General features: G+C 51.7%; 5 protein-coding genes across 5 annotated transcripts; 2 read left to right on the top strand and 3 right to left on the bottom strand.

Moving 5' to 3' along the window:
* Positions 1 to 428: 428 nt before the first annotated feature.
* J4E78_002562 (uncharacterized protein) lies at positions 429 to 1,523 on the bottom strand (the record flags this gene model as incomplete). The annotated part of the gene is made up of 2 exons (XM_049363208.1): positions 429 to 1,234; positions 1,283 to 1,523. 2 exons carry the CDS (start codon positions 1,521 to 1,523, stop codon positions 429 to 431), a joined length of 1,047 nt encoding a protein of 348 aa, XP_049225800.1.
* A 3,792-nt stretch (positions 1,524 to 5,315) lies between these two features.
* On the bottom strand, positions 5,316 to 6,334 carry J4E78_002561 (uncharacterized protein; the record flags this gene model as incomplete). Its single annotated transcript, XM_049363207.1, has 2 exons — positions 5,316 to 5,784; positions 6,303 to 6,334. The coding sequence occupies 2 exons, from the start codon at positions 6,332 to 6,334 to the stop codon at positions 5,316 to 5,318; spliced, it is 501 nt and encodes a 166-aa protein (XP_049225799.1).
* Positions 6,335 to 6,438: 104 nt separating this feature from the next.
* J4E78_002560 (uncharacterized protein) lies at positions 6,439 to 7,727 on the top strand (the record flags this gene model as incomplete). Its single annotated transcript, XM_049363206.1, has 3 exons — positions 6,439 to 6,580; positions 6,631 to 7,274; positions 7,332 to 7,727. The coding sequence occupies 3 exons, from the start codon at positions 6,439 to 6,441 to the stop codon at positions 7,725 to 7,727; spliced, it is 1,182 nt and encodes a 393-aa protein (XP_049225798.1).
* A 489-nt stretch (positions 7,728 to 8,216) lies between these two features.
* J4E78_002559 (uncharacterized protein) lies at positions 8,217 to 9,823 on the bottom strand (the record flags this gene model as incomplete). Its single annotated transcript, XM_049363205.1, has 2 exons — positions 8,217 to 8,257; positions 8,320 to 9,823. 2 exons carry the CDS (start codon positions 9,821 to 9,823, stop codon positions 8,217 to 8,219), a joined length of 1,545 nt encoding a protein of 514 aa, XP_049225797.1.
* Positions 9,824 to 11,007: 1,184 nt separating this feature from the next.
* Positions 11,008 to 12,674, top strand: J4E78_002558 (uncharacterized protein; the record flags this gene model as incomplete). Its single annotated transcript, XM_049363204.1, has 4 exons — positions 11,008 to 11,065; positions 11,119 to 11,573; positions 11,627 to 11,990; positions 12,076 to 12,674. The coding sequence occupies 4 exons, from the start codon at positions 11,008 to 11,010 to the stop codon at positions 12,672 to 12,674; spliced, it is 1,476 nt and encodes a 491-aa protein (XP_049225796.1).
* Positions 12,675 to 12,826: the final 152 nt, after the last annotated feature.

Genomic DNA, 12,826 nt, shown 5'->3' with positions numbered 1-12,826 from the left:
CTCCGCACTACAAACAAGCAAGCTCGACTCGCCTGACCTGGTGGACCCTTGCCTGCCTCACGCTTATGTCAGCCACCCCGCCTGGCTTTATCTGGTAGACCATGCACCGCGATTCATTCATCGCACCTCGACACAACAGAGTTTCTGCCAAGTGAGATAACTGAAAGGGGTCGCACCCACTGCTTCGTCTAAGTCATCCCCTTTCGATAGTTTCGAGTCACGATTATTGCGGCTGTCCAACTCCGTCTTCAGCGACCCTCTCCAGATGCGGTCCCTGAAGGGGCCATCCAGGGCTTCTGAGCTCTTACCTGGTCGATACGTCAAATAAACGCGCACGTGCCAAACATGCATATGAAATGGAGCCATTTTGTCATAGTAATTATTGAATTAAATTGCGATGCGCGTAAGGGTATTGTAAATCATGTACACTAAGGAAATGAGGGCCTGCTAATGGGCAGTGTCCTCGTGCAGTCCACCAACTTCATCAAATCTCTCTTCTCTACACCCAGAAGACTCATCCTGATGTAAGCCTTCGCATAGTCCAGGTTCCAATGGACCTGATTACCAACAAACGACTTCCACTCATCGGCGATCTTGGGATGTGTCGATAGCACCTTGTCGCTTGGGAGGACGAAGACCTTCTGATCAGCACTGCCACCGGAGGGATTGTTTAGAGTATCGTTGTAGAATTCGACGTCCCAGACACCGGGGGTCGTATCGAGTGGCTTGTCGACAACCTCTGGGCGGACGTCCACGAATCGTTGCTTGGCTGTTGCGTGGGCGCCTACGAGTGCTGCGAGATCGTGGGGCGAGAAACCCTTGTCCTTGAAGATGGCGATCAATTTGTCGGCGTCTTGATGAACGTCAGGTAGAAGTCCTTTGGGCGCGGCCTTGGTCGCATCCTTGCGGCCAACGAATGTAAGTACGCGAGGCCCCTTCGGACACGAGATTGTTGCGTGATTGTGCGCATATTGGACGAGATCAGCGTATCCGACCTTGTACTTGGATTGTACATCTCGAAGTTTTAGGCGAATGTTCTGAAGACCGTTGTTCTCGGGTCTTTCATGCTCGCCGAATTCCATGAGTAGCGATCCATCGGCACCACCGTTGAGAGCATTCTTATCCCAAGACCCAGCATCGTGGAAGCCCATACGGACTGCAGCACGAGCGTTGTCGTTGCATTGTTTGTCGGCCCCAACGAATAGCTTGGTAAGCTCGGCAGAGACATCGTACCCTATATCTGTTAGGCCATAGACGATTAAGGAGGATTGGTGTAACTCACAAACGCAACATTTGTCAACACTCAACAATGAGCATGTCAACGGCTTGTTCGTCTTGGTGTTGTCGATGGGTGACTTTTTACCAGACAGAACGTCCGCAATGAGTTGTTCGATGCCTGAGAGAACACCATTGAGAATGCCATCAATAAGGCCGGGTGCGGCATGACGCGGTTCCAATGGAGTTGATGATGCTATCGAACATAGAGCGATGAGTGGCAACGCCAGGGATTTAGTAGGGACCATCATGGCAGCTGAGGTAAGTAACGACAGAGAAGATTATGAACAATAAATTATAAGAGCAAGGTAAGGCGAGGAACTGTGAGCTGGTAAGGAACAAAAGACAAGGTGTTTGGAACATCCTTATATTCCCCGACTGTCTCCTAACAGCAACGGTGTACCAAGTCCCAGGCCTTCCATTCTCGCCGATCACTGTCCCGCATGGAACCAAAATGCTGTTCAGTTGAGGCCACAGCAAGCCACATTGAGTAGAGGGATACAGCTCGGTCCCCGAAATAGTAATCTATCCCTGTAGCCCTAGGCTAAGTCAGCCGCTTTAAGGCGATACGGTTGAGGAAAGCCAGCCAAACAGCTACCAGGTGATGGTCATGACAGCGATATGCAGGGCCGAGCCTAGACTAATGACCTTTTAAGACAGGTAGATCCCGTCAGTGTAGGAAGTCAGCGCAGTCTAGCAGTCGCCGCCTAGAACAAAGGTGCCAAGCTTGCGAAGGGGCGCATTTGCGAACGGTCTAGCTGTTGCAGACATATGCCTGATTCAAAGAGTGTGAGTCGAAACACTCGCCATTTGACAAGCAAGTACAGCCCAGAGCAAAATATCGACAGTACAGTCACAGCATCCTGCGTGAATGCCACCAATACGTGAGTGCGGAAGAGCACCCTGCCGAAAAGCAGCATACCGCTTTGCGATTCTCCGGTGCCGCTAGCGTCGGTATCCGTTGTCCAGAATTCTACGAAGCCACGATAGCCTCGTGTTTTCTCGTGAAGATGCATGGTGGCTTGTCCAGATCTCGCGTGTTCGCTTGGCATGTCAAAACTCAATACTCTCCGCATGGTGATCCGGGACCTGAGCCCATCATCCGCGAAGAAGAATACGCCACTTGCCTTGCGGTCCCACATACGGGAACTCGTGCAACGACTAAGCGGTGTATTTGTTCTTCAGCTACACAAGCTAGTACCATCAGCTGGGATTCGCTTGCATGCCCAGGTGTCGTGGCATGGCGCGCAATGCGATTTCGAGCTGCCTTCGGGTATTGCCACAAGATAGCGATACAAGAGCCACTGACGCTTTCCGCTAGCGAACGGTGACTTTAGTGATTGAGGTGAATCCGGTCAGCCTCCAGTCCATCGACCGCTTGTAGAAGAGCTGAGCCAAGTGATCGACAACACTAGTGTAGTCGTGCAGCCGCTGCTGTGGAGAGCCGGAGCCACCACGAGCACATGACCTTTGAAATGCTCAGCCCTGTAGGTGTTTGGCAGTAACTGAACACTTTTGCATGCAACTGGATTACCCTCGAATTCTGCTAATTCAACAAAGGGCTTGTTCATGGTGGTAACACCAGCATCTGCCACCCTGTGCCGGTGTCCATTGCTTTTCAGGACGTCAATGTTGAGAGTAGTGTTTAGAATGCGCATCAACGCGCATACAGAAGGTGTAAAGAGCGAGGGTCTTGCAGGTACTTCTGCTGACCTTGCGCGGTTCCGCTTTAATGCAGGTACCATTACCGTACCAACGTGTTGCACGGTAACAAGCAAAGCTATTGACGTTCAGTGCAGCCTGACATCGTTCGGAACCAAGGTGTTGGATGATCCGACGCTCGGAGGTCAGACGCCCATGAGATTCGATGGCAGAACAGCCCAGCAAAGGGTTGAAGAAGTTGAAGTCTAGGGTTCAAGGGTTGTTGAGCTTCATGTACCGTTCCTATCGCCTCCAGGGCTTCTTTGGCCCGCAAAAGCATGAGCCTTGACACCGTGCTTGATTGTTTGTTCGCTCCAAGTGTTAGCATAAACGTCCCTGACCCCTTACCGACATAACGCTCAACAGTGACAAATATTCCATCAGACGTCGTTATCGCATTGCTGAAGAGAGAGATGCCTTGGTGGAGCGGCCAGGCCACGGCTCTAGCGGGAATAATGGTCTTGGCGTGCGCCAATCGAAGCCCCCGATCAGCGGAGGCCTCGACGCGTCTCGCCCTTTTCGATCTCTGTTCCTTCATGCATCAATACTGAGGGCAGATTCGCATCAGTCGGACATTCGCATCAGCCATCTGATATCGGCTGGCACTCTCATTTCGCAACGACGTCACTCTTACCCTGAACTCGCGACCATTATCACGTCATGCAGACAGATGTCGCGTCCGGAATCCTCTGGCAACAGTCCGCCAAAACGTCGACGGACGGTTGAAGGGTCGTGCTGGCCTTGCAAGCAAAGACGAGTCAAATGCGACCTCCAGAAGCCCACATGCCGACGATGCCTCCTTTCCGCAAACGCGGAAGACTGCAGCTACGACAAGTTACTACTCAGATGGAAGAAGCGACCTGCTAAGACGGTGCCCGAATGCCTCCCACAGCTATCCATCGAGCGTTCGCTCAATAGCATTCACCTGGCAGTCAATGAGCGAAGAGCACTGGAATACTTCAAAGCGCGGTTATGGCCACTTTTCTCCACTCTTCATGAGCCAGTCCCGCCACCAGTCGCACTTGCCCTGCGCTCTCAACCTGTCCTCCAGGCCCTATGCGTATTTGCCGAGGAGCATCGGGCGCTGCAAGAGCGCGGATCGTCCAAACAGACTCTTGATAGGAGACGCTTGCATTGCTTGTCAGTTATCCGTGGCCAACTGAGCAGCGAGCAATCCGATGGTGCTGCGCTCTCCGCACTTTTAGTCGCGGTGCTGCTTTTGTACTTCCTGGAAGGCTATGTCAACTGCATGTCAGATGACGCTTCGACCGGTTGTCACCTTGCAGGAGCGATCGCAATCATCAACGCAATGGGCGGCTTTCGAGCAGCATGGTCATCGTCAGACAGAATGACTAGAATGCTACTCTCTGAACTAGCATCCACCGATCTGACAGACGCCTTGCTTCAAGACAGAAAACCTTCGTTCCCGGCCTGCATTTGGGAGACAATGGAGTCAGGATCAGTATGGTGGGAAGTCGTCCCTGGCACTACATCACTTGGATCTGTTCTATCCACGTTGGCTGAGATGAGCTTCTACCGCCACGAGCTACAAACTGGAGCCGAAGTTTGCGTCGAGAAGGCGCAGGCCTTTGAGCACGCGCTTCAGCCCACGTACTCCAAGCTAGAGTGTCCAGATGGAGACGCAGGACAAGACCTGCTTAGCCCTGTTACAACAGCGTCGCTCTCACTTGTTCGTTGTTTCCAGCACGCAGGCCTCATATACCTTTACAGCGCTATTCACGACATTCCCACGAAACACTTTCTTCTCCAACAGCATGTCCATGCGTGTCTGGAGTGTATACAAGGCATGGATACGAGATCTAAAGCGCAAAACTGTGCTCTTTTCCCACTCTATGTAGCTGGCGCACATGCACTCTTGGAGGCCCATCGGGAATGTGTGATGAAGATTTTGGGGAACATACACAACAATCTGCGATTCGAGTCCGTGCTGTCTATTCGGGCAACTTTGGAGGTGCTCTGGCAACCGTCTCGTAATCCTACTACGTGGAGCGGAAGTTTCAAGAACACCGCTATGTGTACATTGGTCATATGAAAGAATTCATCGGTTCTTGCTATAGCAGAAGATTGCGATAGTTCCGGCAAAATGCCTCCGAGCCCTACGACTACCAGCCACTTGCTCAACTGTCTAGTGTTTGCACCAGGGACGGCCATAATTCATGTCGCATTTTACAGAGATTCCAAGCCAGATGTATACATGACTCTAAGGACTATCTAGTTGTTAAGATTGAAGAGTGTATATGCAGCAAATGCGACAGGAATGGTAGCCACTCTTGGTGCCCGTATCCCAGCACATTACCAATGTCTGAGTACCGCCTCCCTCACTCCAATTCAACGAGAGCCTCCACCTCGATTTCGACTTGCATGCCTTCGATACCAAGTTTGGTAATCTCGACACATGTCCATACCGGTCGGTGATCAGGCATGACGCGTCGCCAGCCTTCGATACATAGGTCCGCAGACTCGTCGATGTTTGTGTGGTACGATCGAATAGCGTATACGTTCTTCCAGGACACGCCCTTTTCGACAGATTGTAGAGCCTTCCCAATGTTCTCAAGCGCTAGCTCCACTTGCTTTGCCGCGTTTGGTGCTACGTTTCCTTCCGCATCCCAACCACCCTGGCCTGAAATACGGACGACGTTTCCTAATTTGACAGCTTGCGAGTAATGGAAAGCTTTCGATTTGGATTCGGTTCCAGCATAGTTTCCGAACGTTGCCATAATGAAGTTCTCGATGTCGATAGTGAAATGCGTTTGGGGCGAAATGAAGAAGAAGTTGGTGACAAGTGTTCTAGTCGAGAAGGAGTCGGGCGAAGAAGCTTATAACACGGTCTTGGAGATGATCGCGACTTATAGACCCATGCATCGTATGGGGCGTGTTTCCGCTGTTGGGTCCCGTAATGAATGTTCGCAACACAGCTCCGCGTCATCGCACTGGAGTCAAGCCCCAGACTACGACAAGAATGTTCAATCTAGAGTCCAACAACTCAAAGTTGCCCGGTATTTGCCTCGCTCTGGTATAGACAAGCTCGCTATCGTTGAATTGCTCTCCTTGACGAACGGAAGTGGAGCGTCCCCGCAATCCATATCTGACACAAGCAAACAAGCTCCTATCTCCGATATGAATGATGCCGCTGGAACCACGGAACATCTCAACATGGAAGGTTACCAGGCCTCGTTTTCGCCACGAGATATGGGACCGGGGTTTAGCGTGGCGATGCCTTGCAGTTCGAGCTATACCCAGCATGGCAAGTACAGCGGCCATTTCTTGACCCACATTTCCCTGCAAACCTATACACGCGACCCTACGCTAAGGTGTAGATAGCCGCCAATGGTGTCATTCGCCATTGTCGACGTCCATCTCACGATGATCTAGCATTTAACTGCTCTTGTCGTCTGCTTGAAGCGTCGTTGGAAGCAGCGCACGGGGAAATACTACTACCTAATGTACATGTTATCGATCAACCCAGTCTTGACGCCTCTGGGCTTTGCGGCGTTCTTGATTGTACTTGCGGTTGGCCTGGTATGGCGGATGCAGAAGACTTCGAGTAACAAACTCTCTCCATCTTACGACATGAAGCAAAAAGGTGCAGTTGATCAGGATATCATCAATTTGGGCAGCACTGACCTCTCTAAGTCCCTTCCATACCATTCAAGACACCGTTACCGCAGCCGGCGGAGAACTACAAACTTGAGCTTACGGATCCTAAGCTCTATCGACCCTTCCGCCATGGCCCGAACTTTGTAACAATGGGAATCCGGAAAATGGATTGGAACCAATGGATTGAAATGGATTCGAATTTTATCCCTTATCATGATGCCAAGATTCGGGAGCTCAAGAAGGACGTCAAATCCCGAGTACAACATGTCGATAACGAAGTCACGCGCCTCGCATGCTTTGAGGTCCTAGAAGAGTTGACGCAATATCTCACGCATCGCTATCCGGAAGTCTTTCAATTGCACGGCAACATCCTTCATAACACAGTCACTGGTGAAGAATTCCAATACCCAGCACCGAGCCCGACGGAAGCTATGGTTACCGCAGCAAAGCTTGTCCAGGACGATCTGGTTGTCATGGTGTTGAATGACGATGGCCAATACCACATCGATGCGGGCGCGGTCTGCCTACCTGGCTTCTGGCGTTTGACTGAGAAATACCGCATGTCGCTCGACGAACTCCATATTGAAGCCGGTGTACCTCATTACCAAGAGAAGTTGCAAAAGGCCATGAATCGCTTTTTCGCCAATATGACGTGTGAGAAACCTGTCATTCGGAACAACGTAAGTAGTACCAAAATCACTCCAAATATTGAGGTACCAGTGCTCATAGATCTATAGTTCTTCATCCAATTGGACGACGGTCTTGCTTGGTCCCACCGCATGGGCGATCAGAACTCCAACACAGTCGCCTCATGGGCCACTGCCAACTCCAAAGGTCTCCGTGTCGAAGACATCCACTTCCGCTCGGAAAGGCAATCACTGAGACGTCTACCGAAGTCCAAAGCTCTGCTCTTCACCATCAGAACGTACTTCGAGCCGGTAACGACTATTGCGAAGGAGCCACATGTACCAGGAAGACTGGCCGAGGCGATCAGGAGCTGGGATGAGACTGTCAGTTACTACAAGGGACGAGAGCATTGGGAGGGTTTGTTGCTTCCGTATCTGGATGAGGAACATAGGAAGCAGGTTGATAGTGGCGTGTTGGAGAAGCCGGAGGGTGAATTTCCGTTTTGAGTGTAGGCTTCCTTGTCAGACCCAATAAAGATGTACTTTGTTGCATACGCACACACCTCATTATACTCGGGTGGTCTACAACATGAACTAGTGCTTCTATGCCTGCTACTCAGCTGATGAGGCCTAAGCTTCAAGCATGTGACCTTGGGCCAGGTAGCCCATATATCTCGCACCTTTACTATAGCAGAAGCGCTCCAATGCCACGCTGCAGCTTTTGCGTAACATACGGTACACATTACTAGGGGAGCTATGTTGAGTTTGCTGCATACGTACTCTCAAATGTTGATATATGGGTAGTTATAAAGGCAATGTATACTCTTGGGCAAGAACGCTACCAGATAGGACGCAACTTAGTGGACTTCTTCTACAAAAGGCTGCAATCTAGATAAATGTGCAACATCCTGCATCGGAGGAGGCCATGGCACAAGAAGTACGAGGGCCACAAGAAAGCGTGATCATCCGACAACCACGGCAAAGAAATGCTACACCTTAGTAAGCGTTATCCACCTCGTCAGGCGGACCCTTGAACTCTGGGCAATGTCAGTAGAGACTCCAGCCGTGCATGACCATGCAGATAAACATTGTAACTTACTGTTTCTGCCAGAGAGCGCATACCACAGCCCGCTCAAACACGCAAAGCCGACCAATACGACACTAGCATAGTTCATCGACACCTCAGTAACAGGAAGCGCAGTCGGCATACTGAATAGCACTAGTTCAAAGAGAATCCATGCCACAGCACCGATGTTTGCTGCGGTGCCCACCAGGCCACCGACATTCCATTTGGCATGTGCGACTTCTCTCCTGCCCGTGAGGAGTGAGATAGCGATGGGGACGAGGTAACCAATGGCGAGTGCGATAACACCTACGGATGCGAAGGCAGTAAACGCACTGCTGGAGCCGAGATTGATAAGACCGAGTAGCATCTCGATGACTGTGACGAGCGTGAGCGAGTAGATGGGCCGGTCGGCGATAGTGCGCGTCCAGAGGCCAGCGAGGGGAAGCGCGTTGTCGCGGCTGAACGCCCATGTGCAGTGTGAAGCAGCAGTTGTGATCGCAATGGCGCAGAAGAGAGTGACGAATAGAATCATGATCATCAATATCAGCGCTCCTGTCTTCGAGCCCATGATAGAGTATATGATGTACGGCAGCGCTTGGCCGTAGGGTGCGTTGAGGATGTCTTCGAGCGGCGGTAGCGTAAAGCATAGCGGTAGGACGAACAGAAGCGATGCGAGACCACCAAAGGGTATGCAGAGGGCGATAGCGCGAGAGACTTCAATCTCGGGCTGGGCGCACTCTTCTGTCATCGATGTCACCATGCCAATGGCAGAGAAGGCATATGCTGGTGGCAAGAGACCGATGAAGAACGTGAATCCCGTACCCCAGCCCGAGAAACTGCTGTCGTAGTTGCCAAGCGCGTATGAGGCTGAATGTCGACCTTGCTGAGCGCGAACCGAGAGGGCGACAAGAAGTGCGATGATGGTGACGAAGTTCCATACCGCGGCCACGGAGTCCACATACGGTAGCAGCTTGTCTCCTAATGAGCAAACAAGGAAGACCAGCACACATAGCGCGTAGAAGATGAGAAGCAGTTCCCAGTCCGATGCCACCCACTCTGGGTTGTAGATCGAGACCGTTGCAGCAATCAGAGAAGCGAACCCGAAGTTGACGGAAAGTGCAATCGTCCAGTTTCCGATGAGCCAAAACCAACCGGTCAGGAACGAGACGATCTTGCGTGTCCTCTTGCGCTCACCGCAGAGCCGGTAAGACCAGTAGTACACACCAGAAGATGTTGGATACCGTGACGCCAGCTCTGCAAGCGAGATTGCGACACAGCCATTGAAGAACAGGACAACCAGTACGCCGACGAATATCGACAGTTGGCCACCACCATAGATGGCGCTCATCAAGGGACCGCCAATACCGTAAGGTACAGCCACCATGGCAAGACACATACCCAGAACACTGATGAGCGATCGATTCTTCGTGAGCTGCGCATCGTATCCCAAGTGGACGTGCTCAACGACACCCTCCTCGCGGGTAGTCACCGGACCCATTGGATTGCCGAGCTTCTTCTCGTTGTTGGTCGCCGACATAGTAGGAAAAGAACGATTCTCAAAATCAGGAGGGTAGGAATGATGCCGCGTCGAGTGTCTGCACGAGATGAACGTCTATAGCTGTTACAGGCAGTTCCATCTCATGCCGTACATGCGCTATGCTCGACAATGTGGCGTCCAACATGATAAGATAGGACGATAGTTCATTGTCCACAGATAGCGAGCATCGTCCATACTGGCTCTCTACCCCGGACTGAAGTGTCTTGATTCGAGGTCAAGCCTGTATTGACTGCATCGCTACTGACTCGTCAGAACATCGCTCCGAGATAAGCGGTGGCTTGAACAGGTCTGCAGACTACAACATGGTAATACAACCAAGCCGGAAGTTCTAGCGTCAATGTAGGCTCCAGAGTGTTCGGTTTTCCCTTGTGCATGGTGCAGCGATACCCTGTTTTGGAAGGATGATAGGCCTCTGGTAGTCGTTTCTGGGGCCCCAGATTTCGCGTGTAGAGCGCTCGCACATGACTTAGGTGAAGGGAAAGCTTATCTTTCGCTCAAGCCTTGGATGCGCCGTCAGATCCGTGCCGCTGGAAACATACCAGAAACGTCTCGAAGGTCTGGATAACAACTATGCCCGGGAGAGCAGTTTGGAGGGCAATGTCAAAGCGTGTGCTTGCGTGCTCGAGATGCCGATCGGACATTTGGGCCCTGACAGTGGAGCCTATGCATTAGTGTGGTACTAAGCCGAAGATGGCAAGTTGACGGGCAAAGATGGCCTTGAGAAACGCAGGCTACCTTATCACTTGAGGAAGTCAGTCACTGGTCAGCGCAAAATGTGGACATTTGATCAAGTCAACGCCAAAGTGTTCCTTTGGAGTTCCGCGTCTGCCATGTGGACGCCTAGTTGATGGACCCACATCCAGGAAACCACCACATGCCTTCGGCAGCGCGTCTTGGTCAAGTTATTATCTGTTTTAGGAAGTTTAATGGGCATAGCTTCTCATGGTAGGATGATAGTCATCGCGGGTCTGATTAGAACAATGTGGGACAAACGTCTTTGCAACCTCGGTGCGGGGTGGGTGCGATGTAGACGCGTTGATCGAGAGCGCGGGATATGAGAAGACCAAATGTCCAGCTCTGTCCATGAGGTTTATCTTCCTATCCTCGTTGTATAACACTTCCTGCAGCCTGACTCTTCTCTTGCCGCACACATATATTCCACAATGGCCCAGTCGATCGACCTTACAGCACCTAATGGCGCGAAGTGGACGCAGCCCACTGGTAAGCATCGATAACTCCCAATATTGTAGGCGTGAACAACTAACATTGGTTAGGTCTCTTCATCAACAACGAATTTGTCCCCTCCAAATCCGGCTCAACACTAGAGTCGATAAATCCTTACGACGAGTCCGTCATCGCAAAGGTCTCCGCCGGTAACGAGGACGATGTAGATGCTGCAGTCGCCGCAGCACGAGCCGCCTTCAAGTCATCAGCATGGCGCGACATTTCTGCCGCCGAACGAGGCCAACTGCTGTGGAAGCTCGGTGACCTTTGCGAGAAGAACAGCCATATCCTTGCTACCGTCGATGCGTGGGACAACGGCAAGCCTTACCAGCAGGCCATGGACGAAGATGTTGCTGAGACTATCTCGGTCTTTAGATACTACGCAGGATGGGCGGATAAGGTGTATGGGCAGACGATTGAGACGAGCAATGCGAAGCTGGCGTATACCAAACACGAACCCCTTGGTGTCTGTGGACAGATCATTCCTTGGAACTTCCCTGTCATGGTATGTACCCATCGACTCTGGCTGGTGTAATTCAAAGCTAACAGGCTTCATAGATGGCTGCTTGGAAACTCGGTCCAGCATTAGCTTGCGGAAACACCGTTGTGCTTAAGCCAGCAGAGCAGACACCACTGGGGGCACTATTCCTCGCCACCTTGATCAAGGAGGCTGGTTTCCCTCCAGGTGTGGTTAACATTGTCAACGGATACGGAAAGAGCGCTGGCTCGCGGCTTTCTGAACATCCGAATGTCGACAAGATTGCTTTCACAGGAAGCACGATAACCGGCCGGGCCATCATGAAGGCTGCAGCAAGGAACCTGAAGAATATCACCTTGGAGACTGGCGGCAAGAGCCCACTTCTCGTCTTCGATGACTGCGATCTCGAACAGGCTGTGAAGTGGTCGCACATGGGTATCATGGGTATGCTCCATTCTCTTTGCGATGTCCATTGCCTGTACTCAGTACTAATCAAGCCGTCCAGGGAACATGGGACAAGTCTGTACAGCGACATCGCGTCTTTATGTCCAGGACACCATCTACGACAAGTTCCTCGAAGCATTCAAGAAGCAGACCAAAGAAGGTACCAAGATTGGTTCGCAGTTCGATGCCGACACCAACCATGGACCTCAAGTCAGCAAAGCTGCCCAAGAGAAGATCCTCGCATACCTCGACACAGCGAAGTCAGACGGAGCTGAGCTCGTCTTGGGCGGCAAGCAGAGCGGCATACCAGAGAAGGGATACTTCGTCGAGCCGACTGTATTTGCCAACTGCAGCAATGATATGAGGATTGTGCGCGAAGAGATCTTTGGTCCTTTTGTTGTTATCCAGAGCTTCAAAACGGAAGACGAAGCGGTCGAGAAGGCGAACGATACAGAGTTCGGATTGGGAGCGGCTGTGTTCACTCGGGATATTATGAGGGGCCACCGCGTGGCAGGTGCGATCGAGGCGGGTATGGTTTGGATCAACAGCAGTCAGGACTCGCATTTCGGTATCCCCTTCGGTGGCTACAAGCAGAGCGGCATTGGGAGGGAGCTGGGCGCGTATGCGCTGTCTGCGTACACGCAAGTGAAAGCTGTCCATGTTAACTTGGGCACGTTCTTGTAGACTTACTGTCAATGAATGGTGGTTGCAATGTGTACCATTTCGATGCATCGCTACCCGCGCAATATGGGTGGTTTGAGGGATGATGATGCTCTTACCCACATAAGATCTTGAGCGATGGGTGATGACGCAGCGTGTCATTGTCGCGTCGCGTC

Source organism: Alternaria triticimaculans, assembly GCF_023758025.1.
Source record: "Alternaria triticimaculans strain BMP 0046 chromosome Unknown scaffold_2, whole genome shotgun sequence".
Taxonomy (NCBI): domain Eukaryota; kingdom Fungi; phylum Ascomycota; class Dothideomycetes; order Pleosporales; family Pleosporaceae; genus Alternaria; species Alternaria triticimaculans.
The sequence above is the reverse complement of the archived record's forward strand: the minus strand, read 5'-3'. Positions and strand labels throughout refer to the sequence as shown.